General features: G+C 36.3%; 2 protein-coding genes across 3 annotated transcripts; one reads left to right on the top strand and one right to left on the bottom strand.

Moving 5' to 3' along the window:
• Positions 1 to 39: 39 nt before the first annotated feature.
• On the top strand, positions 40 to 4555 carry LOC107714677 (uncharacterized protein C1orf43 homolog). 2 transcript variants are annotated; one of them, XM_016520607.1, is made up of 8 exons: positions 40 to 98; positions 763 to 1038; positions 1370 to 1471; positions 1886 to 1994; positions 2081 to 2134; positions 3456 to 3622; positions 3715 to 3773; positions 3855 to 4555. In XM_016520607.1, exons 2-8 carry the CDS (start codon positions 976 to 978, stop codon positions 4060 to 4062), a joined length of 762 nt encoding a protein of 253 aa, XP_016376093.1. In that variant the 5' UTR covers positions 40 to 98; positions 763 to 975; the 3' UTR covers positions 4063 to 4555. The 2 variants fall into 2 exon arrangements, with proteins under 2 accessions (XP_016376093.1, XP_016376094.1); XM_016520608.1 differs by lacking the exon at positions 40 to 98 and having other exon boundaries at positions 556 to 1038.
• Positions 4556 to 6211: 1656 nt separating this feature from the next.
• On the bottom strand, positions 6212 to 22521 carry LOC107714678 (tuftelin-like). The gene is made up of 12 exons (XM_016520609.1): positions 22185 to 22521; positions 15339 to 15407; positions 14071 to 14172; positions 13856 to 13942; positions 13698 to 13763; positions 13532 to 13609; positions 11425 to 11535; positions 10038 to 10261; positions 9820 to 9925; positions 9640 to 9723; positions 7733 to 7827; positions 6212 to 7616 (listed from the first exon to the last, which is right to left on the bottom strand). The coding sequence occupies exons 1-12, from the start codon at positions 22239 to 22241 to the stop codon at positions 7544 to 7546; spliced, it is 1152 nt and encodes a 383-aa protein (XP_016376095.1). The 5' UTR covers positions 22242 to 22521; the 3' UTR covers positions 6212 to 7543.
• Positions 22522 to 25969: the final 3448 nt, after the last annotated feature.

The raw sequence follows: 25969 nt of genomic DNA on the forward strand, positions 1-25969 counted from the left end.
TTTGTTGCGTTATTTATGCCAAGCCACAAGGTGGCGTCACAGACGAGTAGACGGAAGTGCCAAACATAAACACAAGAATAGTTAGTAAGGGATATCAGGTAAGATTTATGTGGGTCCCAGCACATGTTGGGATTAGGGGTAATGAGATGGCGGACAGGCTGGCTAAAAGGGCACTAACAAAAGAGAACATAGAAATGGAGGTTAATGTAAGTAAAGCAGAGGTTAAATGCATAATATGGGAGAAAGTCAATATAAGGTGGCAAGAGAGGTGGGAAAGAGAGGAGAAAGGGAGGCATTTATATCAAATTCAGAGAAATGTTAAAGAGGAAAGGATGGAAATTGGAAATAGGAGAGAAGATGCGGCGATGACTATGTTAAGGTTGGGACATTGTTCACTGAATAAAACACTAAAGATGATAGGGAAGCACGAGACAGGGTTGTGTGAGGGATGTCGAGAAGAGTCAGTGGAGCACATAATCATGACTTGTAAGAGATATGAAACAGAGGCAGGTAATGAAGAATAAACTAAGGGTGATTGGGGTGCATGAGATCACATTACAAGGGTTACTAAGCACAGTAAATAGGGCACAGAGTAGAATATTGATTACTTTTTTAAGGGAAGCAGGGGTTTTAAGCAGGATTTGATGTATGATGTGTGGTGTGTGTGTGGATATTAATGTGAGGGGACAATGTGAGTGATGTGTAAGTTTTAGTGGGAAAAGGGAATAGATAACCTAATAGCTGATCCACACTCCGGAGCAGAAGGGGGCGGTAATGAGCACCAATAAGCTGGATGCCAACCGCCGTTAAACTGGAAAGAAGAAGAAGTGCCAAACATGCGACGAAGAGAACACAAGCGATGTCAACAAAAACTCTATTGAAAATGCTGCTGTCAACTCAAGAGCTAAATTTTACCATTGACCACTAAAATCGACCGACATCTTCCTTTCATGAGCATTTAACAAGGATCTCAAAATGGCAGAAGGAAACACTCTTTCCGGTGTAAATGTTGTGCTTGTTATGGCCTACGGCAGCTTGGTAAGTACCCAACTGCATAATATTTGTATGAATTTAATTATTGAACGTAGTCTGAATACGTAAATGCTTAGTTGACTAATAGTAATAACAACTACAGCAGCAGCAGTAAAGCTGAAGCAATGTGTCTGTCTTAAAACCTAACGTTATGAGTTGCCCATCCAGAAAGCGTCCTATAATGGCACCCATGATGCCTAAAAAGTACTGTCTAGATAAGCAGCGCATTAACGTTTGAACCTCTGTCTGCTGAGAATACCAGCTAAAATAAAGCAGACCGTGTCAGCACTGTATTTGACTGTGTAATGTGTTGAATGAACCGTCTGTGGTTCTGCAGGTGTTTGTGCTGCTGTTCATCTTTGTGAAAAGACAGATTATGCGCTTCGCTATGAAGTCTCGCAGAGGACCGCACGTCCCGCTGGGTCACAACGCACCAAAGGTATCAAATCCAAAATAGCACTTGTGTCTTTGTAGAGGACATTTAATTTGATTAATTCCTCTGAGACCATACTTGCCAGGTTTATTGTAGTAACTAAGATATTTTTGGGGAAACTGTTGGTATAAAATTATAAACAGTTAAACGTTTCCATGTCTTTGTGTTTTGTATTATTTGTTTTTTACTTCCTACTTAATTATTGTTTAGGCATAAAGTAATTTTCAGTCTTCAGACTTTACCTTCTGGATTCTTGTGGAGAGTCCCATATATGCATCTAATTTGCATTGTATTAACAATATAACTGGCCACTCTTTTGTTTATATGATGTTGTTCTTCTGTTTATACCTTTTATGATGCTTTTTGCTGCAACTACTAGTAAGTTTGTAATGCACTGAAGAAAGGCTGCATCTTTCACAGGAGCTGAGAGAGGAGATTGATTCCAGTTTGTCAAAAGTGAACGATATTCGTTATGAGCCACATTTACTCTCTAAAGATGACGATCGATTGAAGCGTCAAGGCCAGAATGGTGAGAGAAACAAAGAAGCCCCTGGCAGTTCTTTGTAAATACTGTTGCAGATGTGAACACTTATGTCTGTGTTTGTGTTTGTGCAGGTTGTTATAATTACCTCTTCAGAATGCAAGCGTTAGATGCCATCAGAGACTCAGGTGAGACCCCCTTCTGACTGCGTGCAGCCAAAGATTGTGTCGTGTCAAGCCCAGTGGTTACTGGAAAGACGTCTTATATTAATTTACCTTAAATTCTCATTAATATAAAGGCCTAGAAGTTTTAATTTTAATTTCATTTGATGATTTGATCTAGAAATTATCACAATTATACAGTAGTTTAGAAAATATATAGTTTTTGTTTCTATTTTATTTTCAGTTTACACGTTACATTTGATTTTGACTCTGTCTTTTAGTTTTTTCAGAGTTGTTCTACTGTAATTTGTTTGTTTTATTTTTAGTATTTCAGAGCTGTTAGTTAAGAGGTACTTAATAATATGCTGTGCATAAAAACCTAAAATGATTTGAAGGCCATTTTTTATTTCATTTAGTTTTGGAGACATTAATATGCATTTTAGTTTTAGTTCTCCGGTATGTTCATTTTCATTTGTTTCAGTTAAATTTTATTTATTTTTTTTTTTTTTACATTATAGTAATACTAATAATAACATTAATAATACTGCCATAAATTCACAAAACACAATTTTGCAACTCTTTTTATATACTACCATTACAAAGTTTGGGGTGAGTGAGATTTGTTTTTTTTTAAATGTTTGTTAAAAAAGTCTTATATTGCTCAACAAGGCTGCATTTATTTGATCAAAAATACAGTAAAACACTAATACTGTGAAATAATTCCAATTTAAGATAACTGATTTCTGTTTCAGTGTATTTATATTATTCCTATGATGCAAAGCTGAATTTTTTAGTAGCCATTACTCCAGTCTTCAGTGTCACATGATTCTTCAGAAATCATTCTAATATGCTGATTTGATGCACAGGATGCATTTATTATTATTGATTCTGAAAATAGTTGTGATGCTTAATATGTTTTTGTGGAAACTGTTATATTATTTATTTATTTAAAGAGCATAATTTATCTAAAATATATATTTTTTGGTAACATTTAAAATGTCTTTTTAAAATGTTTTTTTTTTTTTAATGGAGTTTAATTCATCCTTTCTGAATAAAATAATTAATTTCTTGAAAAAAAATGTACCAAAAACTTTTGAACAGTGGTGAACATTAAATTTATAATCATTTAGTTACATTATACACATAATGGTATATACATTTCATTTTTAACTTACGAATTAAATATGCAGTGTTAACTTAGAATTTATTAAACTGATATTATATTTGTGTATTATATTATTAAGTTTCACCTGGTGAAAATCATTTTGTAATGAGCTTGTGAAATAGAACACTGTGTGCATACAGGTCTAGCTTGTTCTGACGTGATCTGGTTCTGTCCCACCTGTAGATATCCCGTTTCATGAGTTATGTCGCAGTGCCAGCGCTCTGACCGGCCGCCGCTACAGGAAGTGGCTGCAGGACCTGCGAAACTCTCACTCTCTGTTCAAATCAAGCCACAGTGCATTAATAGATCGCTTACTGGAGGGCTATGACAACGCTCGCCATGGGACAGGGGTCAGTCTGAGTGCAAATGTGTGTTAAATGGTTATGTACAGCAGGGGGCGCTGCAGGACACATATAAGAGGCTTGCGATTTCTTTCCTGTAGGTGTTTCGTGAGGCAGAGTTCGTGAAGTATAAGGACGATCTGGCAGAACTGGCTGCTGTGTAAGTGCTGCTGTCCAATTTTTGCTGTTTATCTCTCAAATTATCTCTCTTTTCACTCTGTTCTTCCTCTTTTCTCCACAGTGTGAAGACCCACTCCAGCACCACCAGTCTAAACCAGCAGCACCAGTCAGCAGCTAAAGATCTGACCAGCTCCTCCGGCCCGCCGTCTGCCTCTACCATTCAGGTCACGTACCTGCCGTCCACCGGACAGTGCAGCAAGAGGCCCAAACACTTCCTGGAGCTCAAAAACTTCAAAGACAACTATAATACACTGGAGAGCACACTTTAGAGAATGGAACCCTTTTGAGGAACTGTGTAAATATAACTCAGAAACTGTGAATCAGAAGTGTTCAGTTCTCACTGGAAAAGCCTTCATGTAGAAATGAAAACAGTCAAATGGCCTCAAATCACATTGAGAATGTGACAATGACTTAATATATGACACAATCTGTGGGATAACTGTCAGTGCAACTGCTTTGAGAGCAATGCGAGAATGTTATGTTTGTAGTTTTAATGTTTTTCTGATGGAGCTAACAGGAAGAGCTTTTTTGTCTAATGTTAAAAGTCACTGTTTACCAGCTTTTATTTGCGAGAATGGCCTTTTAATGTGAACAGGGAGTGTAAAGTTTATATCTTTATTGTCCAAAGAGCACCAACAAACCATCTCTTTAACTGAGATGATAGCATTTTAACTGGATTGACTTTACTGGAACAAACACATGAATTAAAAAAATAGTTGAATGGACATTAAAGGGACAGTTCACCCAAAAATGAAAATGTACTCTCCCTCCACTTGTTCCAAACCTATGAGAGTTTCTTTCTTCTGTTGTGCACAGAAGAAGAATGTTGGTAGCAAAACATACATTCTTCAAAATACCTTTTTTTTGTGCTCAACTAACCCATGCATTCATGGGTAAACTATCCCTTTAACTGTCCAATTTTATACTAAGGCTACTTCAGTTTGAGGTTTCTAAATAAGAACCTGTCCCACATCCATGAGAAGAGCTGTGCAGAGGATGAGAAATTGGGAGAGAACAATATTATTAACTTCTATGCGATTGATTATTTCTTTTAAAGTGCATTTGTATTTTTTAAATGAGTTGGTGTAAATGTGTGTATAGGTTTGAGTCATGAATTGATATGGTTGTTGTATGAGAGACTGTCTATATTGACTTTCACTGTATTCTAAAGTCTTATCAGATCTAATAAATTGTCTGCGTCTTCTGTACCTGCGCTGCTCTGTCAGTAGTGGTCTCCTCTAACCAGACGTCACTGGTTCAGTATGTAATCCAGGGCTGTTCCTGGAGATCTACTTGCCTGTTCAGTTCAGTGCAGTTCTAGCCCTGCTCCAGCACACCTGTCTGTAATTATCAAGTGCTTCTGAGGAACTCAATTAGCTGGTTTAGCTGGTGCGTGTTTGATAAGGGTTGGAGCTGAACTTTCCTGGAAGGTAGATCTCCAGGAATAGGACTGGGCTCCCCTGATGTCATCTATTCATTTTAGTTTTTTTTGACTCCTTATATATATATTATATATAAGCTTCAGTATCATAGAGAGCTGTTTCAGACCTTTAATATTTCTTAAATAGTTAATGCATACAATACACAAATGTTCAAAAGTCTGTTTTTTTTTTTTAAATGATTTTTTGTCTTATGCTCACCAAAGCTGCATTTATTTGATTAAAAATACAGTAAAACTGTAATATTGTGAAATATTGTTCCATTTTAAAGTAACGGTTCACTATTGTAATATATTGTAAAATGTAATTTATTTCTGTTATGCAAAACTGAATTCTCAGCATCATTAATCCAGTCTTCAGTGTCTCATGATTCTTCAGAAATTTTTCTAAAATGCTGATTTGGTGCTGAAGAAACATTTATTTTCAAAGTTTAAAAACTGTTGAGCTGCTTCATATATGATACTTTTTTCCCCCCAGAATTATTTGATAAATACAAAGTTAAAAAGAACAGCGTTTATGTGAAATAGAATATGACATTGTTTGCAATAGTTAGTTACGTTTTAAATGTATTTACTATGACTTTTGATTCATTTATTGCAGAATTGCTAAATAATAATATTCCACAATATCCTATATATTCCAGTATATCCTAACAGGCAATGGTGACCCTCAAACAACTTGAAGATAAAATATGGGGACAAGCAATGTGAGGGGAATAAAATATCCTGGTGTGCTTACAGTGGAGATCAGATTCCATGGTACTACTTCATGTCATAAAATTTTGATAGGATATATATTTCATTGTTTTTAAGATGCCATAAAACTAACCACATAACCATAAACCACATTCCTTTGCAGACAGAAGAAAAGGCAAGACAACAACAACAACATTCATGAAACAAATTTATTTAAATATACAAGATGCCATTAATTCAAGCATTGCAAACCACTCGTTTTTACTACAAAAATATTATTAAAAAATAACAAAAGATGTTACATGCTAATATGAAGCCTAAGAAATTCACATACGGTTAAAAGTTCACACAGAGAAAATATACACACTATCTACAAATGTGAAGGTGGATAAACATGGTTATGAAATGCATTTTTAAACACAGCCCTGCCCAGAAATAAATTAACGAAGCATAAATAATCTCTGCTGTGGTATTATTAATGGTTCACATGACATTACTTTGAGGTGGGCAGGTGCTCCGGCCAATCACATCACTTCTCTAACTAGGTGTTATAAAACCAGTTTACTGAATGTTGGAAATATCTAACTGAGTAACTGTAGATTGTACTGCAGAGGCTGGCTGGACTGGATAACAGAGGTCACACTGTGCCCTACTGGCCTGAACTGGTCTGGCTCACTGGAGGACAAGTGTTACATTCTTTCAAACTTATGAAACACTCACAAGGCGTCTTTGTTTTTCATAGAAGGAGAGTCACTGGATTCTCCCTGCTGTGTCTCCTTGGTTGAGAAAAGCATGTAGAGCAAAAATAAATATTTGTTGCAGTTTTTGTTTCAGGATGAACTTGGGTCTCCCCTTCAGTTCTTTCATCATCTTTCATCATCAGTTATCAATGAAACGGGAGCTGAATTATTGTAAAAAAAAAAAATCAATAGCCACAACAGTACCACAGAACACATTTCCTGCCTTAACAAATAGATACAATTAAGATACAAAAATCCTTCATCCTTCTTTAATTCACATACCTTTGTCCTTCTTTTAAAAATAAAATAAAAAAATAAAATAAAATAAAAATGTTCTTCCCATCCATTGTCTCTATAATTTTAACAGATTTTCACCTGTGATTTCTGTGAACTCAGAAACCCACTAAAGTTTAGCCGAGCTAATACCGAAGGAGATTACGAGAGATAAGGAGAGCTCAATGAGGGTGTTTAGCAACACAATCTGTCTGTCTATTAATGTTGAGTGAAAGACATCGTCTTCAGAGGGCCAGCCTCAAATAAATACCTAAATACCCCCAGAATCCATCTAGAAGCCCTTTACAATTCTCATAATAATGCAAAGATGAGTTCTTCATTTGTTTTCTTCATTTGTCTTCATAGTAATGGATATGCTCTTTAACAGTCCCTGTTCTGTCAAATCTACATGGATAATTCATAGTTAGAGTATGTAATAATGGCAATAACAGTAACTCTGCACTGTTAGAAGTATTCTTGCAGAAAAGGCTTTTAGACATCAAAGCAATCACACGTCATTGGTGAAGGTCTGTGATGGTTAGGTTGCTAGTATTCCTCTGCACTGTGGATGGTGCGGTTGTCATAACAGAGCTGTGGTAATGTTCATGATTTAATTTCAATGACCTTGATGAAGGGGAGGCTCTTGTTGGTCTGGGTGGATGGTCTCAGTGGTTTGCTGTGGAGAAGACACATGAATTTGAATGTGTGGGCTTCTCTGTCCGTTATCAAGCATATGTGACTATTTGCATAAAACATTTGCGTGTAGCTATCGGGATCATTTGCATGTCCTACCTGTAGACAATCTGCGCATTGCCGTCTGATGGCAGGTAGGAGTTTGACCTTTGACTCCCCAGGTAGTAATCCATCTGATCACGCATTTGTTTGTTCTGTAAGCAAAGCATATTCACAAAGGTCAGACGTCAGGAAACATTCATGAGATTAAAGGGTGAGTTTACTAATCGCTTTTGTATGCGGTAAAATGAATTCTATTTAAAAGAAACATTTGTGTGCATTTTCATGAAATTATGATTAGCGAAAATAATTAAGAAGAACTAAGGTTAGGAACCAAGAACGCTGCTTTAAACGAAAAGGATGGTCACACCAAATTTTGATTTAATTTAGTTAATAGAAGTTAATTGAAAAAGAAAATCTATTTATTTATCCTAATTTTACAGCATTTTTATACAAGTGCCTAAAACTTTTAACAGTACTGTAGCTTTGCAGGTAGGTTTCTTGAAGCATCTTGGAGATGTTGCCACAGTTCTTTTGGATTTAGTCTGTCTCAGTTTGAAGACAGAAATAACTGACTTAAAACCATTTTTTATCTGGTGAAAATACTTGTGCAGGGTATATACAGGAATCATGGAGTTAAATTTAATACCTTTTAAGACCTTTTTTAAGACTCTTTCCATACATTTTAAGACATTATCGCCACTCCAAGTTTTAACCTGTTACATCGGCGACATTTTAACTTACATTTACTATGTATTGATTGTAAGATAGCGCAACTAAACAGACTTACTTTGTGATAATCGTGTCTGAATGATCATGGAAGGTAAAATAATGATCTCAAATATTACATAATTTTAATTGTGCATCCCAAGCCCATGCCAGTAAAAAAAAAGGCCCAAAGTAGCGCAATTACCATGTCCCAAATATAAAAATTTCCATCCCTAAAATACATATTTTACAGTCACCGTTATGCACATTTATCATAAACAGCTCAAATGCTTCCTACTAGAGACAGTTTACCTGTGATTACGGAGTGCTTGATTTAATGCAGACTTGGCAGAGTGTCAGTAGTACTGCACCTGATCGTGTCTGAATGATCATGGAAGGTAAAATAATGATCTCAAATATTACATAATTTTAATTGTGCATCCCAAGCCCATGCCAGTAAAAAAAAAGAACGAAGTAGTGCAATTACCATGTCCCAAATATAAAAATGTAATTTCCATCCCTAAAATACATATTTTACAGTCACTGTTATGCACATTTATCATAAACACAGCTCAAATGCTTCCTACTAGTGTGGCCCAAAACATTTAGCACAGTTTTATTACAGGTAGAATGCAAAATGTTTCAGTACAAGCATTTCAACCAAATGTAATTTATGCAACATTTCAAACCTTTAACCCATAGGGAAAAATCAACCCATGGCAACAGTTTAAAAGCAGCCCAGTTTCGTGGAAAAAAACAACAACCCTGCATCCAACACGAGCTGCAGAAGTCAGATTTGACTGATCACGGGTCAAAAGTAAGGAGAGAAAACTAACAAGATGTTGGAGGATTTGCTCTTCAACAGATCCCGAGCTCATTGACAAATATCTTTTATCGTAGGATGTGCTCCCTTTACACAGTGCGCGCGCGATCGCGAAATCGAAAGTGAACTACGACTGCGAGCGCTCATTCAAAGGGGATTTAAATACCCCACATATTGACAGCAGCGCCCTGATGCGAAAAATGGTTTCTCTTACACCAATTTTTTTTTCAGTGTAGTTAAGGGCAATGATCTGACTGAACTCTGTGAAAAGCCACACCTTTTGCAATAATTCTTTTAAATGTGTTTATTATTGCTCAAAGAAAAGTCCTGCAGTAAAAGAATCGTTAAGGAACCTGACTCATTCAGTTGAATCTGAACTGAATTGTTGGGAATCGTGAATCCCCACTAGATGTTGGTTTATATCCTGTGGACTGACCTCTGCCTCCAGCATGGCCACCTTTTCCTCCAGCTCTCTGATCACTCGGTCTCTCTCCTGAATCACCATGCGTGAGTTCTGAAGCTAGACGACACACGGATGGTAAGCTTGAGTTAGCAAGTGAACCAAACAAGACAAAATTTTGCATGAGAGTCTGCGTTTGGGCGCATACACATGTACCTGTTCAATCATTTGCCGTAGCTTTCTCTGTTGACTCTTGAGCATGTCATCCAAGTGATGAATCTTCTCTTTCAGAATAGCATTTTCCTTTTCCAGCTCTTCTAACCTGTTAAATGATTAAGAGACTGTTTATAGCAACACCCAAATTATGCTTAAAGTTAAAAAAGGCAACATGACATGACAAAATCGGTACAATATACATGTATCATGTCCCCTACCTCTCTCTCCCTGCATGGCCCTCCTCCCTCAGTTCATGCAGCTGCAGGAGTTTGGCTTCTTTGGTCATGAGTTGGTCTCTGAGGGTGGAGCTCTCCTGCTCCATGCCGCCCATGAGACGCTGCAGGTCCTCGATCTGCTGATCCTGCTGCTCTTTGCTCTGCTGAACCCTCTTCAGATACTCGCTCTGCTCAGATAACTGCTGCTTATACTGCTGTGCCTCTGTCTACAACAACAAAGAATAATAAAAAAAAAGAATTCTATCATAAGACATTTATGTTTAACTATTACACATCTTTCTGCAATACTCAATTCTGACTGGTCAATCAGTCGCAGGAGTCTGTGATCAAATATTTGTTGTACAATGAGCACTAAAATGAATATTTGACCACTGGCCCTGATAAACAGTCTCAAACTTGTTATGGAAAGGCTTCAATAAAACACCTTGTAAACAATTTGTCACCTAGCATTTACCTCGAGAAAATTATCCAACGTCCATAAGTCACAGCTTAAAAAACTAAAATTGTACATTTATTATTACATTTAAGTCCTTATATATTTATGCTTACTCATGTCTTATTTAATTGTCAAATAATGTTTACATTTCTAAATATTTGGAAGCCAACACAGTTTGAAAGCCACATTAAAATAATGGTAACACTTTAATATATTCACATATTCATAATAAAGCACATATTCCTAAAAACTACCTTACTAACTATTAATAAGCAACAAATTAGGAGTTTATTGAGGCAAAAGTCGTAGTTAATGGTTTGTTAATAGCGAGAATTGGGCCTTAAAATAAAGTGTGACCAAAATAATTTGTTTTATTTAATAATAATAATAATCATAATAATTTATTTGTTTATTTATGTATTTATTAATTATTTTATTTATTAAAATTAGTTTATTTATTTATTTATCTGTCACTATAAGCAACATTTTGGAAAAGGAAAAAGGGAAAGTAAACAACTTCAGGATGATATAAGACCCCTCTGTCAGAATCCTGACCAGCTTATCAGTAAAAAAGTCTTTAATTTAAAACCACTTGTCGCGATGTTGTTTCAGGATGTTGAAAATGATTAAAAGTTTTCAAGCTGTTTAATTTCTCATCGTATCATTTTGACATCAGCTGTTTGCTTAACACTGAAATCCTTGACGTATAAGACGATTACGAAACTGCACATCATCATGAAAGAATGTGCGCTCTCAGCCCTGCACACACTGTTCTTTCCCAACCTGGATCTGACCCAGTTGGCCAGCAGGAATGTCTGCACCTCTCACCTTCTCTGAAGACAATCTAACAAAGGTTCCTTTGAGTGCTCTCATTAGGATCCTTATATGTTAAGAAAGAAACGGATGACAGAAAGTGCATGCTAAGTGACTAACCAGCAGTTTTTCTCTCTCCTCCTGGTGTTTCTTCTCGGCCTCTTGGAGCTGAGCATAAAGACGTTTACTGGCCTCCCTCATCTTCTCTTTTTCCTGCTCATCCATACTATCCTGAGAGAGAATACAGTGACAAAACTTTAATGCAAAGAATCTGGAATTTGTTTGGATACAGTCAAATTTGTATGTGTGTTCATGTAGTTCTCACATGTGTTTTGAATTAGTTATGCAACTAACGCAGTGGTTTAGGCAATAAAAAAAAATAGGAGAAAACCGTACTCAATTTTGAACCAAGTCACTACCCCACAGTTACAAATTACAAAATTATAACAAATTACAAATGATGTCTATTGAAACACGCCCACATCTCTCCCAGCACTTATTTATAGACGTGTGTGAGAGCGAGACGACAATGTAAGTTAGACAGAAAGAGGGAGGGGGCTTCTCTGTGCGTGCGTCAACAGGGTGTGTGTTCTAACAGTAAAATACTGACGTACGCTGTCATAGCTCAGCTTTTCCACCCGTTCTCCTGCTCTAACCAGAAGCACACATACCGTTGGGAGGCTAATCCACACTATTCAATCCGAAAAAGAATGTGCTGCCGCCGCATTTTCTTTCACCAAGCAACAAAAGCTAAGAATTTGAAGAATGTGAGAAACGTTAAAACCTGTTGAACAAAAACTGTCGATTATAAAGAACCACGGATAATTATTGCAGGTGGCTTAACGTGTTCCCTGAGCTGTGCGTTTTTGTGTGGTTTCCTGGGTGATTAATTCCTGTCTCCTGGATGACTTAAATACTAATGGGTGTTTACCATTGCGGGTTTGTTTATGTGTTGTGTGCTAACAGATTGTTGAGATTTGTAATGTAGGTGTGAATAAGCAATTACCTAATGAACACCCAAGGGATACAGATTTTTTTAACACTGTATATTATATAACTTAGCTGCACTGAAGCATGCTGGTCATTTCAAATAGACGTTTGTAGAACAACTGAAGTGCTCTTTACTATTTGAATGGCTCATAAATCATGTCTTACTTTAAAGCTAATAATTTCAACAGGTTTGTGTGAGGAGTAGGTTTGGGTTTAGGGGAATAGAAAATATCTTTGTTAATATGAAAATGAGGGATGACGGATATTAACATTTTGGGTGATATCAATAAGTTGATAAATATTTTCTTGTTGTGGCTCTGTAAAAATGTGATTCTATTTTCTCGAAATAAATACAATTATATAAAATGAAATGAAATAAAAAATAAAATTATACATTTTTTACTAAAGATTTCATTAAACAGTGCTAAAAATTGTTAGCTTTTTTGATGACATAAAATGTAATATAAAGATAGAAGTAGGGGAATTGAGTACACTATTTTGTCTAAATAAATAAAATTATATAAAATGAAATAAAATAAAATAATTAAATAATTAAAAACACTAAATGCTAAAATCAACTGTTTTAAATGCTATATGTAGTTTAAGAATCACAATATTATAATGTAAAGTATGTACGTAATATAAAATGATATTCATTTAGATATTTACTAAATATTTCATTAAACAGTGCTAAAAATTGTTAGCTTTTTTGACATCAAATGTAATATAAAGATAGAAATAGGGGGATTGAGTACACTATTTTGTCTAAATAAATAAAAAATAAAACAATAAAAACTAAAACCAATTATCTTATATGCTAACAACTCATTTAGGCATCGCTATATTATAAACGTAAGTATGAAAAAGTTTATTTGGATATTTGCCAAAGATTAAATTCAACAGTTCGAACAATTATTAGTTTTATTAGTGTTCGATGAAGGGGGGGAAAAAAGCAAAAAAAAAGCAAAATAAGCCTAAAATGCTTTTGCAGTTGTTTTACATACTAAAAGTGAATTTAGGCATCACTATATTCGAAATTACAGTATGAAAAATTGTATTCATTTAGATATTTGCTAAAGATTACATTTAACAGTGTCAAAAAATATTAGTTTAGAATTTGATGGCAACAAAGGTAATCTTAATGTAAAAATAGGGAAAATGAGCATGCACAATTAAATATCCAGACTGATAGCCTGTGCAAAGCAACAGTGCACATACTGTACTGTAAATGTCTCACCTGTCTCTCTAAACCGTTTAGGGCCTTTGTTAGTGCTGAATGAGTGCCATTAACTTTTCTGGGACCAGATAACACCAGCTGAGGGTGAGAAAACAAATAGAGCTATTTAACATTTTATGATTTATATAGCTTAAAAGAAGTATATGCTGATTGTTTTTTGTCTCACCTTATGTTCTGTCCTGTGATTTTTAGCTGCCATCTGCTCTCTGAGGTTTTTTAGACAGTATCTCACCTGCACACAGTACAACACTATTAATACACATGTTCTGAAAACATCTAAACATAGAAAAGTGAGAAAGGATACTGAGGAATTTTTGCACTGACCTCCTGTATTTGTGAAACTTCATCTGAAAGCATCTTTAGACTCTGTTGGTGTCTGGCTTGTGCCTCTTTGCGGTCTTCCAAATATACCTGACAAGTAAACACAAAGATTTTTGTGATTAGAAACAGATTAAAAACATGGGCATCGACATCACTTATTTCAACAAGGGCCTGAATGAAATATTAATAATAATGCTATAAGTTAAAGACAGACCCACCTTGATGACTTCACCCTGGTCCTCAGACTGCTTGATCAAATCAGACTTCAATGGCTGTCTCTCATAGGTTGGTTGTACCAAAGCAAAAGCTCTGCCAATTGGCTGGAATGGCATGACAAATACATATTAAATCCCTATTGTATGCATGTGTTATTTACTTCACCTTCATGTCATGCAACATCTAGAGGCTTGATCAGGAGGACTTCTACCTATTAAAGTAGTATGATGTCTTAGTTCTCTAAAATTTACAGAATTATTTTGACATAAAATACAGCAAAACATATTTTATATGATTCATCTATATTTCCAAATAAGAACTCAACTCCAATCTATACTTTCTCAGAATCAACCTTTACATCGGCATCTCTTTGCAGAAAACGAAAAGCTCCTTTCTAAACAAAAAGTATAAATAACTCTAACACACAAAGTGTAGCAGGAAACCCCTAAAGAGCAGGAATGGGCGCAGATGTGGGAAAAGGGACATGGAAAGTTATGCAATTTCTGGAATCTGAAACAATGAGCCTCTGGTCCTACAAGAACGTCCCCTGGAACACAGCCACATGTTCCTTGTGTTTATAGAGCTTTGGCAGACAGACAGACAGAGGGAAATGGACCAAGGAGAGTGTGTGTGGGGTGGGGGTGGGGGTAATTCCACTGAAGTTAATCCGAACTGATTCTAAAGAATCACTGTCACAACATAACCAGAAATAATCAGTTCATAAACAACAGTAGAGATAAGCATACAATACACAACTTTAAAACATGCAATACTGTATTGGTGGCCAGTTGACCAGTCTGACCAACTAGCAGTTAGAAAATTGGTAATAAGTCTTACTTTTCATGTTCAGATTAGACCAATTTACCTTTTATGCAATTGAAATTAAAAAGTTATGACCAGTCTTTAAAAATAAATAAATTACTAAACAGTTTATGCAGACTAATATGAATAAATAGATCTAAATATAAATACATACTAAACATATATTTAGGCCATACTCAATGATACTAACATTGTCCTGGTATTATACTAGAACATTCTGGTATAACTTCAGCTAAAGCATAAACATCAGAGATTTAACTCAGGAATGGTTTCAAACAGGCACTTTTTCATTCTTCTAAAACCTTCCCATGGTCTGAAACACTGAATATATTTTAAAATCCTACATAAATGCTTAAAAACATTGAATCAGAAGCTGAATGTGATATCTGAACATGTCAAGACTAGACCATCTCTATCTGACTATGTGTAAAATAGAAAGAAACAGTACCTTATCTGTGGTTGGCGGCTGGTGCTGGTTCTGCTCTTGAAGAGTCAGTCTGAGCGTTCTGTGCCCGTTCTGAATAACGACATGAAGAGAAGCGCAAATGTGAGTGAGGGATGCAACAAAGAGACCGTTATAGAAAGCAAAAGGGTGGGAGCTGTATGGATGAGGGGAACATGTGGGGAGGAGAAACTGAGTAATGCCCTCTGAGAGAGAGAGACTGACTGGAGGTCAGTGGCCCATTAAAGTTTGGCAGGAAGGTCTGTGGTTACTCAATGTGAAAGCGAAAGGCATTTACAGTCCAGTCACTAGGATACACAAAGTCTGATTGGATTTGTTCCTCAGCTTCTGGAAAATTCTTGAGCCTGGCAGGCTTCGCCAAAACGTTGTATTTGAATGTAAATTTAAATCGTCACAAAGATGGAGGCGGGACGCCACAAATCTAAACGGAACAATGCGTTCCAGCACAGAACGGAATATCACCATGACAACCGGGACACCCATCAACAACATAAACTATGTCTGTTGGACACAGGAAGAGACAAAGCAGAGACTATAAAGCTTTGGCAACCACACAAACAGATGAGAGGAAACACTCATAAGACAACACTCATACAAAACATAAGATAACATCCACATGACCAAATTAAGAGAAATTGAACTGAATAACTGTATATGGTATTCAAGAACATAATCTGATGAAATATTTAAAACAATAAACATTGGACAATTTAAACCAACCACAGATGGCTGTGTGTGTCCATGCATAAATCCAGAACATTCTACTGACTCTAAAAGTAGTCTGTGTGAGTCACAGTGGGACGGGAGGTCCTGAAAGTGAGCGTGTGGTAGACAGCGTGCACAAACTGTGACATGTTTATTAAATATGTGTGAGACAGGCCCAGTCCGACTGTGAAAATGTCCCTGGTCATCACTGGGGTGAAGATCAAGTGTCTAAAAAGTCAGAGCAAATGTGACAGAGGACATTACACATTCACATGAGACACAATCTGTATTAGATTAGATGGGATTCATATTTACTGTCATTAGGGCAGGTATTATTTTAGCAATATTAGGGTACAAATAATGTGGGTACAGAAGCCAAGAGACCAGTTTGGTACAAATGACAGTGATAGTGACAGTGATAATGGGGTATAATGGCAGATTACTGTTATAGGTAAACCTGACATCACGTACAAATAGAGAAGCTGCAGTGATTCATAAAAATACTGCAAATTATTATTATTACCTATTACTATATCATCCCTGTGTGATCATCTAGTAATAGGTAATAACAAGACAGAATATGAGATACAATAAAAGGCAAATTACTCTAGCAAATGACATTATATAACGTTATGTGATTAAGTAATCAAGTATACTCTTATTCCTATGACAAACAATGAATCAGCTGTGGTATGTTTGTGCGAAAAAATTATTCATTATACCACTATATAAGGGATATATGGAAGAGTTTAGCATTTTAGCTATATTAACAATATTGAACAATATTCTCAAGATTTGATTTAAAAGTTGTTTTATTGGTCTGGAGTTAACAAAAGTATGGAAGCTTCAGCCAAATAAACAAATTAAAAAGGTACGTTTCTCAGAATTGAGAGTTTTTATCTCACAATTCTGAATTTATATCTCACAATTTTGAGTTTACCTCTCAGATTTGCAAGTTTATGTCTGATCCTTTTTTAGTTTAAATCTATAAAAATGTATTTGTATAATGCATACACATGAACTTTGAAATGTCCGAAGCCTGTTTCTGCCACAGAATAACAAAATTAAAAATAATTTTTTTTCTCACATTTCTGACTTTTTCTTGCAATTCTATGAAAAAAGTCAGAGCTGTGAGATTTACTTTGATCAGGGACTGACTCCAGTATGTGAAATAGCTCTGTCGGAGATGAAGCCCTTCCAAATCAGTGTCTGACACTAAAGGAGGAGGCTACAACATTATCAGACTATATACTGTCTCTGAACATGTGGTTCAGAGTTTAGCCAGCCATCTCAAGGGAACAGGACGTCTGCATGTTTACAGAATGATGTTTGACAGATGTTGATTAAATTCTTTGCAGCTGACCAGTCTTTTGACTGATTCACTCATGAATCAAGATCACGAGATAGCATCTGTTCTAGGGGTGCAACGGTTCTCGTTAAAAAATCGAACCGTACCGTTCTCCACACACGGTTCGGCATACACTAGGACCGCGGTTCAACTTAAATCTGACAATGCCTCTGTAATATGGTTTGTTAGAGTTCGGATAAAGCATGTTTCTGTTGATGGATACAAATTCTGGCTTCCCAATACATTACAACAAGAGCGATGAGAGAGAGAAAAAAACAATACGTGGACAAACCAGTCACTCTTTAATCAATGCGAGTGCTTTATGCTGGAATAACTGTCATTTATGCCGTCATCACGTGTTGATAACGCAGGTGAGACCTGAACAGCACACGTTGCTATCTGTGTTTAAACTAAACTCATTTAAACCTGGCCAGTTTAAATATTAAAGAGCCAGAAGACGTGAACTCGCGCGCGCAGTGAGAAGATCTGCGTGGTCGCTCATCCGAAGCGCGTGAACCCGCGTCTCAGAACGCGCTCAAATATTAAGCTCTCTGTGAAGTATTGTGTTTGAATGGACAAATTCACACAAAAATTATGTCAAAATGCCCGTCTCGGTGAGTATCCTAGCAGACATAGTCGGCTGAACGTACAGTATCAGTAAAAAAACTGAAAAGCACTGTTTATTTTATTTGTATCTTTTCCCACTGTTTATTTATTTGTGCTGTTACTTGTAGTTAGATTATTTGTTCTTATTTTCTTTATTTTATTTGACAATATAGTTTTTTCCCTAAACATAGCACAACCGTAACCCTAACCGTACTGAAACCGTGACTCTAAAACCGTGATACAAACCGAACCGTGAGTAAGTTGAACCGTTGCACCCCTAATCTGTTCTGTTGTAATTTCGAGATCAGGCAAATATTATGTCATTAACATGACAAAACAAGATAAGCATGATGCTCACCAATACAGTTCACCAACACAGCACACTCTGAAATCAACATGTTTTGTCAAAAACATTCCATGTAAAGCTGGAAGTTACACACCACTGTATTGCATGTCACAAAGACGGATTACATCATTAGTCTGTGATGCAGGTTTGTAAATACAATCTGTCCAAGTAAAAAAAAAAAAAACCTATAACTATTGTACCACTTACTAAATCACTACACAAAACGCAGCCACACCTCAACCCACCTGGCCAAAACAACACATTTATCGTAATCCCATAAATGAGACAAAACAACAATGACGCCGCAGCAGGAAGACGGACAGACTCGACGTAAGGCAACTGAATAGTCAGTATCAACAAATGATAACCAAATCAACAAAAGTTGGTTTAGGACTCTAAACAAATTCAAAGTAAATTAATTATGCCTTAATATATTTACCTGAACAAATCTACAGGTACTACTGCAGGGAAGTCCTGTGACTGTGTGTGAATCGGGTGTTTCCATAGAAGGCAAAGCAGCATTTAGAGAGTCGAGATCAGTCAAGTTCAACACCACACCTCAACCCAAGAGAACAACAAAGACACACAACACACACCTGCAAAATGACACGCACCCAGCACAAAACAATTTTCATGCCTGTAATGGGAGAGGATTAAAAAAAATCTATTTGGAAAGAAGTTTGTAAGGATTATGCTCGGGGCATCTGAACAGGCTCATTACAACAGAGCATCAAATACCAAAACTCTCTGATAACACGACATCTCTCTTTCAAATGGACACATTTAAACATGCACACAAATATGCATGCAAAGTCTCTGGCTGACGGGAATGATCATTATTTAGAGATTATATAAGAGCTCTGTGAGATTTGCATATTTTGTGTACCAAGGAAATAGAAAAAAAAGAGGTGTTGGCACCGGGGTATTAAGAAAACAAAGAGACGATTAATAAGAGATGGAGAGAGATGGAGTGCAAGGTGTTTGTTCACTGGAAATCAAACCAGGTCAGAGTGAAACCTGAACGCAGCTGTGAGGTACAAAGCAGAGAGACAGAACGAGAAGAGCTTCAAGAGAGAGACAGGACATAGAGAAAGGATGGGTGAAAAAGAGAGGGAATATAGGGGGATTGTATGAAAGCCGTGAGTGGAATGTGTCATTGGATACAGGCCTCTGGCCCTCTCAAAGAGACAGACAAAAGACTCGGCTAATCACACAAGCGTTTTTTCTCGGTAAGATGTATAGGTCACGCGAGAAATCTGAATAGCTGCTGGAAACCTGAGACTATATAGACAATGGTGACTTTATACAAACACTGAATCTGTGTGAACTGAAACATTAATGATAGCACCATTAATCATGTTAGAATGAAAATAATTGGGATTTTTTTAAAGAAAATATTAAGTTAATAGGTTATGAAATGGCAAAAGTCATTATAGTCAAATCTAAAATTTTTGATCCCACACTTGGGGGTGGAAGCTTTATGTTGTTCTATCAATATTCAATCAATTCTATCAATATATTAATTAATTAATTTGCTGCAGTTTTTTTTTTTTTTTTGTAATTGACATACAGTATGTACTTGAATGTTATTCATAAATGTTTTGCTTTATCAAAAGTATTAGCATATGGTTGTGATACCCCTTGGGCCTTTTTCTTTTTACATTTCTTATATTTTGAGACCAGAAAAAAATCTAATTATCCTTGAAGGGGAATGAATGAATGAATAGTTTAGATTAGTAATAAATAAATAAAAATTAAATTAGCAACATACAAATGAGTTTACATTGTTCTTAATTTTCATTAGTGTAATTAGAAGTGCGTCCAGCATTGTCGTAACAAGACAAAACACAAGTCAATTTCACCGCAGTGTTCTGTGGAACTCTGTCACCTCAAGGCAACACAGCCAAGCCAAGCTTTCGCATAGTGTACATATTTGTAACTACTGTATTGTATGTACTCTATATTACCCCAGCATAAGTACCATAGACACACAGATGGCTAATGACTATCAGTGCAATCTGCTTCATAATATGAACTTGATGAGAGAGGCAAAAGTTGAACTTTCACACAAGCCACATAAAAAGTGAGTAAATACAAGTTTGAAGTTAAATATTTGTTGTTTGACTCCTAAGCCTATGCCAAAAGCGAAAGAGGCATTGATCAAGGGACCGGTAAATGAACAAAATAAATAGAGTAGATGGAGTAGAGAGAAAGTAAATATACTGACACAGCTGGTTGAACAATGGTTTAAAAAAAATGTTTTAAAAAAGCAGGAACGCCTTACATAACCACAGATCATCTGGTTAATCTTGTAAAAAAAAAAAACAATAGAGCTACAAAAAAAGCTTTTGTTGGCTTCTACTTCATATAAAAAATGGGGAGTTTTTTCATCATCTCCAACTCAATTTCAAAGTATAAAAGTGAAAAAGTGTACTTTATTTTAAGGTTCAGTTCCTGCTATAAACAAACCATTAACTATGACTTTTGCCCCAATAAACTCCCAATTTGTTGCTTATTAATACTTAGTAAGGTAGTTGTTACGTTTAGGTACTGGGTAGGATTAAGGGTGTAGAATATGGTCATGCAGAATATGTGCTTTATAAGAACTAATAAACAGCAAATAAGTAAATAATAGGCATGCTAATAAGCAACTAGTGAGAATTGGTCCCTATACTAACTAAAGTGTTACCAAGTTTTCTTTACCCTAATCTACTAGAGAACTACATGGATTCTTTAAAAGTACTTTCAGAAGTGAATCTGTAAGTGCATGACTCTCCAAAGAATGCATCTCAAATGGTCTTTGACCTTGTGATGCATGACAAGTCCATTAAAGAGCTTCCTGTTGAATGATGTCCTGTTTTCATGTTAGCAAATGAAAAATATGCAAAAACAGTAGCTGCTGAAAAACATAGGCTACAATATGGTGCATTATCAAGCCAGACTTTTGAATCAGTCTGAATGACCATAATGTTAAAAAGGAAGGAAACCTTCCACAATCAAGCAAATACTTGAGCCCTGTCTCACTTCCTATACCTTCTTGCCCACTTTGCATGTAGAAAGCATGAAATATATATTCTGTGAAGCCATAAAACAAGTAAGGCCACACGGCTGCCCAGCAACCTGATGGAAAGCTCAGGTTAATAATCATCTTACCTGCCATTACACTTTTTAAATACAGTCTGGTTGAACAGACATGGACACAGCTGGTATTTGGCTTAACTATCCCCTGTGCTGGCACAAATGCCTCTTACAGGTTATTAGGGAAACCAAATATCAAGTAAGTGACATTAAACCAGATTAAGCATCTGTTGTGCATACAGAGAAGGGCAAAGGGAGGTAAAGGAGGGTTAGTGCAGCTTGCCACTATAAATACTGTTAATTAATAAAGGGTCACATTTAAACTGAGATCATTTGGCTTTACAAACTTCATTTTGACTATAAAAATGAATGAAGCACTGGACCTTGTAAATAAGTGAGGGAACACGTAGCGCATTTAATAATTTACCAGGAAGATTCGTTACAGAGGATCAAAGTTCTCTTTTACGAGTATGATGAGAAAACGACCCAGAAACCTATGGCAACATGTGTTAACATTTTCCCTCAAAACTAACTATTTTAGTTATATTTGAATCAATTTCACTTGTGCTTATTCATCCATATTCATATTAGGCTATTATATATTCACAAGAATTGTATGTGCAGCTTTGTTTCAGATAACAACCAGACCTGTGCAGACAACTATGCAGACAAATTTAAGTAAAAACAATCACATTTGTTATTTTTCAAGAGATAGTATACAATAAGTAATGAATAAATTGGTACATACCATTCTGTCATCCCATCTGATTTCATCAAATGTGCACATACTCCCCATTCGATTCATTTTAGCTTAATGTATCAAAACTCAAAAGACAACAGTAGCCTACTTCAGTAAATAACGTCAGATAAAAGCTTAAGTTGAATATCCCGCTGCGCGCGCGAACTCGTCGCTGTTGTGTGTTGTTGTGTCCTGATATCGTCAGTCACGCTGAATAATAAATATCCACGATGCAGGTCTCGCCTCGAGCTGAACGGTTCTGTCAGACACTCCTCTCCCTCCCCTCCCTCTTGCAGGTTTCACGGGTCGTTACAAAGCGTCAGAGTGAAATCTGTCGTGTGACCTCATTGCTTCGGCATCTCTCTCCGTTTGTTTCGCCTCAGCCCGCGGGAACAGCGTCATGTGGCGTGTTTCACCTGAGCGACACGATCTCATTCCACTATCCCGAGGTTACGGAAAATTAAGCAATGCGATTTGATAGAAAATATCTTAAAAGTTAGTCCGTTTCTTCAGAAAGATAGCCTGAAAACATAGGCCTGCCTAAGGTAAGTCAGCAGACACGCTTTAAAAGCAAAAGTAAAGTCGAAGGACATCAAGAAGTGTGACTGCATAAAAATGCATAATTTTCACAGCTGAACATTAAATAGCTGGATATGTGTTGGATAACTAGTTACAATAACAACAACGACAACAAATGATGATGATTATAGAAATATAATAGAATAAAACAAAAAGTTAAAGGAAATATATGTAACGTAGTGTCTCCATATAGATCTGAATTAAGGAAAATTAATTGGAAAAAAATGAATGAATAAGTATCTAACAATAATCAATCAATGACCTTATGAATAATAGAGAAAAAGAAAATCAGACTCAAGTGAGGTATAATCGCCTGTGAGTAATAGTCAACATTCACCTGAATCCCATCTCTAAGTCCTAATTAGATGTTTCATACTGTGATTATTGGATGAACACTGAAAGTATTTAACAAGTTTGCATCACTGTGGTCCAGAGCAGACACAACTGGTATTAAACTAGAGAGCTGGAGTTTGATAAGCAGTTTTGAAGGACAGTCATAGCCCAGATATGCAACAAAGGAAATACTATAGAGGGAATAACTTCATAATAAGTTAATAATAATGAACCACAAAAAATCCAAATGTTTCCATTTATATCCCTATCTTTACATGTCTATATCGTTCTTCAAGGCTGTTTAGTTGTTAAATTGCATCAATTCTGTTAAATTATATATTGTATATAATAAAAAGCATAATAGTAAATAAAATAAATCCAAGAGTCGTTCTATACAAAACCATTTGTGTCTCTCATATGAGTGTGTGTATAACAATGCATCACACCCCTGTTATCAGTTTTCTCTTTTAACAACAATGAAATATTCTATAAATCAATAAAACTTTGTCATTTTTTCAAGTGGTAAAGTTTTGAAGGACACTGTTTTTTAGAGGATGATTTTAAAATGTCATCACTGTTACCTTGATTTTGTAGTAAACTAATATCTATTTAAAGTAGATATTTATCAACATATCAGCATTCATTTATAAGAAGCACCTGTTTCAAAACCTTCGCGCTCGTGACTTGTAATAATGTCAAACTGAACTGTAAAAACGGTCAACCCTGTTAAATCTAAGGCGAAATTATATCTGAAAAAAGGCACCCGTGGCCCTTAAAACTCTCAAGTAATATAAAAGTAAAAGATCTGTGTACAGCAATCCCAGTTGTGTCAATAATGTGTCTAAATGCAGCAAGGTCTTCAAGTGGCTTTAAATTGTATTTAAATTTAGATTGTTTCATTTGTTAAGTGGTAAATAGAAAAAAGCATTCATGAAAATTTGCCAGAGGCATTACACTGACAAACCTGACCCCTCCTTGTTTCAGCGATGTGTAAATAGCAATAGTGCAATAAGCAGTAATTTTCCACAGATTGGCACGAATCAGTGATACTATACTCTGTGTGTCCAGGGTGTGGATTTTGACTCCTCTTTGTAAAGCACAAAAAGGTTCAGCATTTAATGGAGTGTTTGCTGTATATACTGTAAGGTATCTGTTTTTCTGGTAGTGCACCAAAAGATGTTGTTGAAAACCCATGATCATGTGACACTGATGGATAACATGGAAAACCACAAGAAGCTTTTCACAAGAAATGAGCCCTACCCCTGCGTATTGTTAATTCTACATTCTTAACTGTGAATACGATTTCTGATGAATTTACTGTTCACACTACATAATTCAAAGAAGCCTTGATAAACTTGCTGCTATGATGACACTGGAATCTGTAATGTTTATTTTTATCATTAACTTTTTAAGCTTGCATCAGACCAGTTATCAGATCATCAGCCTGTGACTGTGCCTCACAAAACAAATCAGTCACAGCCTGTCTGCTATGATATAAAGGCTTATAGTTGTTTTGACTGTCTTTATAGAGTTTGAAAGAACTGAAGATTTGAAAGTTGCATGACAACATATTAGTTTCACATTACAGGATTAAAAAAACAATAAAAACATAATAGCATTACAAGGAACCTCAACGAGTGTCACCCAGAACTGTTTGAGTATAAAAGATGTTCCCCTTTATTATAATTTGTGAGAGATGCCATGTAATTACTAAATTAGTGATTTCTCAAAGACTTTGACATCACAAAAGTTTAAAAATGCCAATATTCATTTCACAGTGTTAACTTTTCATACATGTCATCTGGTTTAAATGCAGGAGCTTCTGATTGTTCAGCACCAACTGTTGGGAGATAAAGTTCAAAAATTCATTTCGACACTACCTGCCATTATTAAAGAAAAATCAGTTAATGTATTGTTTGAATCGTGTTTACATTTGCAAATTCTGTGTAAATTGTTTAAACAAACTGAAGATTAATTTCATCCATTCAAATAGGTTACATTTTCAGTATAGCATGTGTATAGAAATAATACTTTGCATTAACTTACAGGTGGTCATTGTTGCTGTGTTTTGTTCAATTAAAGAATACAATGGTAAATCAAACCCTGTCCAAAAAAAAAGAGAGAGATTGTAATCAATTACATAAATGTTCATTTTTATTTATACATTTAAACATTTAAAATGAATGCCACTTACCATCTGCAACTTGGGTGTAATTTACAGAGAACCAGCCATTTAGCTGTGCTATATGAGACGAAAAGAAACGTCTCAGGTTACTTGTGTAACCATGGTTCCCTGAGGGGAACGAGACACTGCGTCCTCTAGGGGTCGCTATGGGGAACGCCTCGTCGTGACCCGTGTCTGAAGCCTACATTGAAAAAACACCAACTTGTTTGGCCGGCGACAGCCATGACGTCACTACCGTCGCGACTAGTACAAAATAGGCGCCGGTAGCGCACATCATTCACTTCTTCGTCTGAACCTTGCGTCCGAAGCATGGCAAGAAACCTAGAGGACGCAGTGTCTCATTCCCCTCAGGGAACCATGGTTACACAAGTAACCCGAGACGTTCCCTTTCGTGGAACTTCGAACTGCGTCCTCTAGGGGTCGCTATGGGGAACGGTTTACCCACGCCGCCATGCCGAGGGGAGTGCAAGCCAGAACCATGGCGAGCACTAAGTACCAACTCTACCATATCGCTATGGGAGTCGCCCCTGGGACGTTAGACAGCTGTCAGTGACGTTATTCCCTACGGCCAAAGGCCTAGGCTACATACCCCAAAATACTTACCTGTTAGGGCCAGACTCCTGGGCCCGGGGTAGAGCTCAAGGCTTGAAATCAGAAATAGATTCCTTTAAGGGAATACGACCAAGAGCCTAGAATC

Source organism: Sinocyclocheilus rhinocerous, unplaced genomic scaffold (genome assembly GCF_001515625.1).
Source record: "Sinocyclocheilus rhinocerous isolate Xijiao unplaced genomic scaffold, SAMN03320098_v1.1 scaffold2194, whole genome shotgun sequence".
Taxonomy (NCBI): Eukaryota; Metazoa; Chordata; class Actinopteri; order Cypriniformes; family Cyprinidae; genus Sinocyclocheilus; species Sinocyclocheilus rhinocerous.

Coding starts and splice junctions, on each gene's coding strand:
- LOC107714677 (XM_016520607.1), top strand. CDS start 976: ATGGCAGAAGGAAACACTCTTTCCGGTGTAAATGTTGTGCTTGTTATG. Junction 2,135..3,455: donor AGATGCCATCAGAGACTCAG/GTGAGACCCCCT, acceptor TCCCACCTGTAG/ATATCCCGTTTCATGAGTTA. Junction 3,774..3,854: donor CTGGCAGAACTGGCTGCTGT/GTAAGTGCTGCT, acceptor TTTTCTCCACAG/TGTGAAGACCCACTCCAGCA.
- LOC107714678 (XM_016520609.1), bottom strand. CDS start 22,241: ATGAATCGAATGGGGAGTATGTGCACATTTGATGAAATCAGATGGGAT. Junction 9,724..9,819: donor TACGGCAAATGATTGAACAG/GTACATGTGTAT, acceptor TGTGTCGTCTAG/CTTCAGAACTCACGCATGGT. Junction 7,617..7,732: donor AATGCGCAGATTGTCTACAG/GTAGGACATGCA, acceptor TCTTCTCCACAG/CAAACCACTGAGACCATCCA.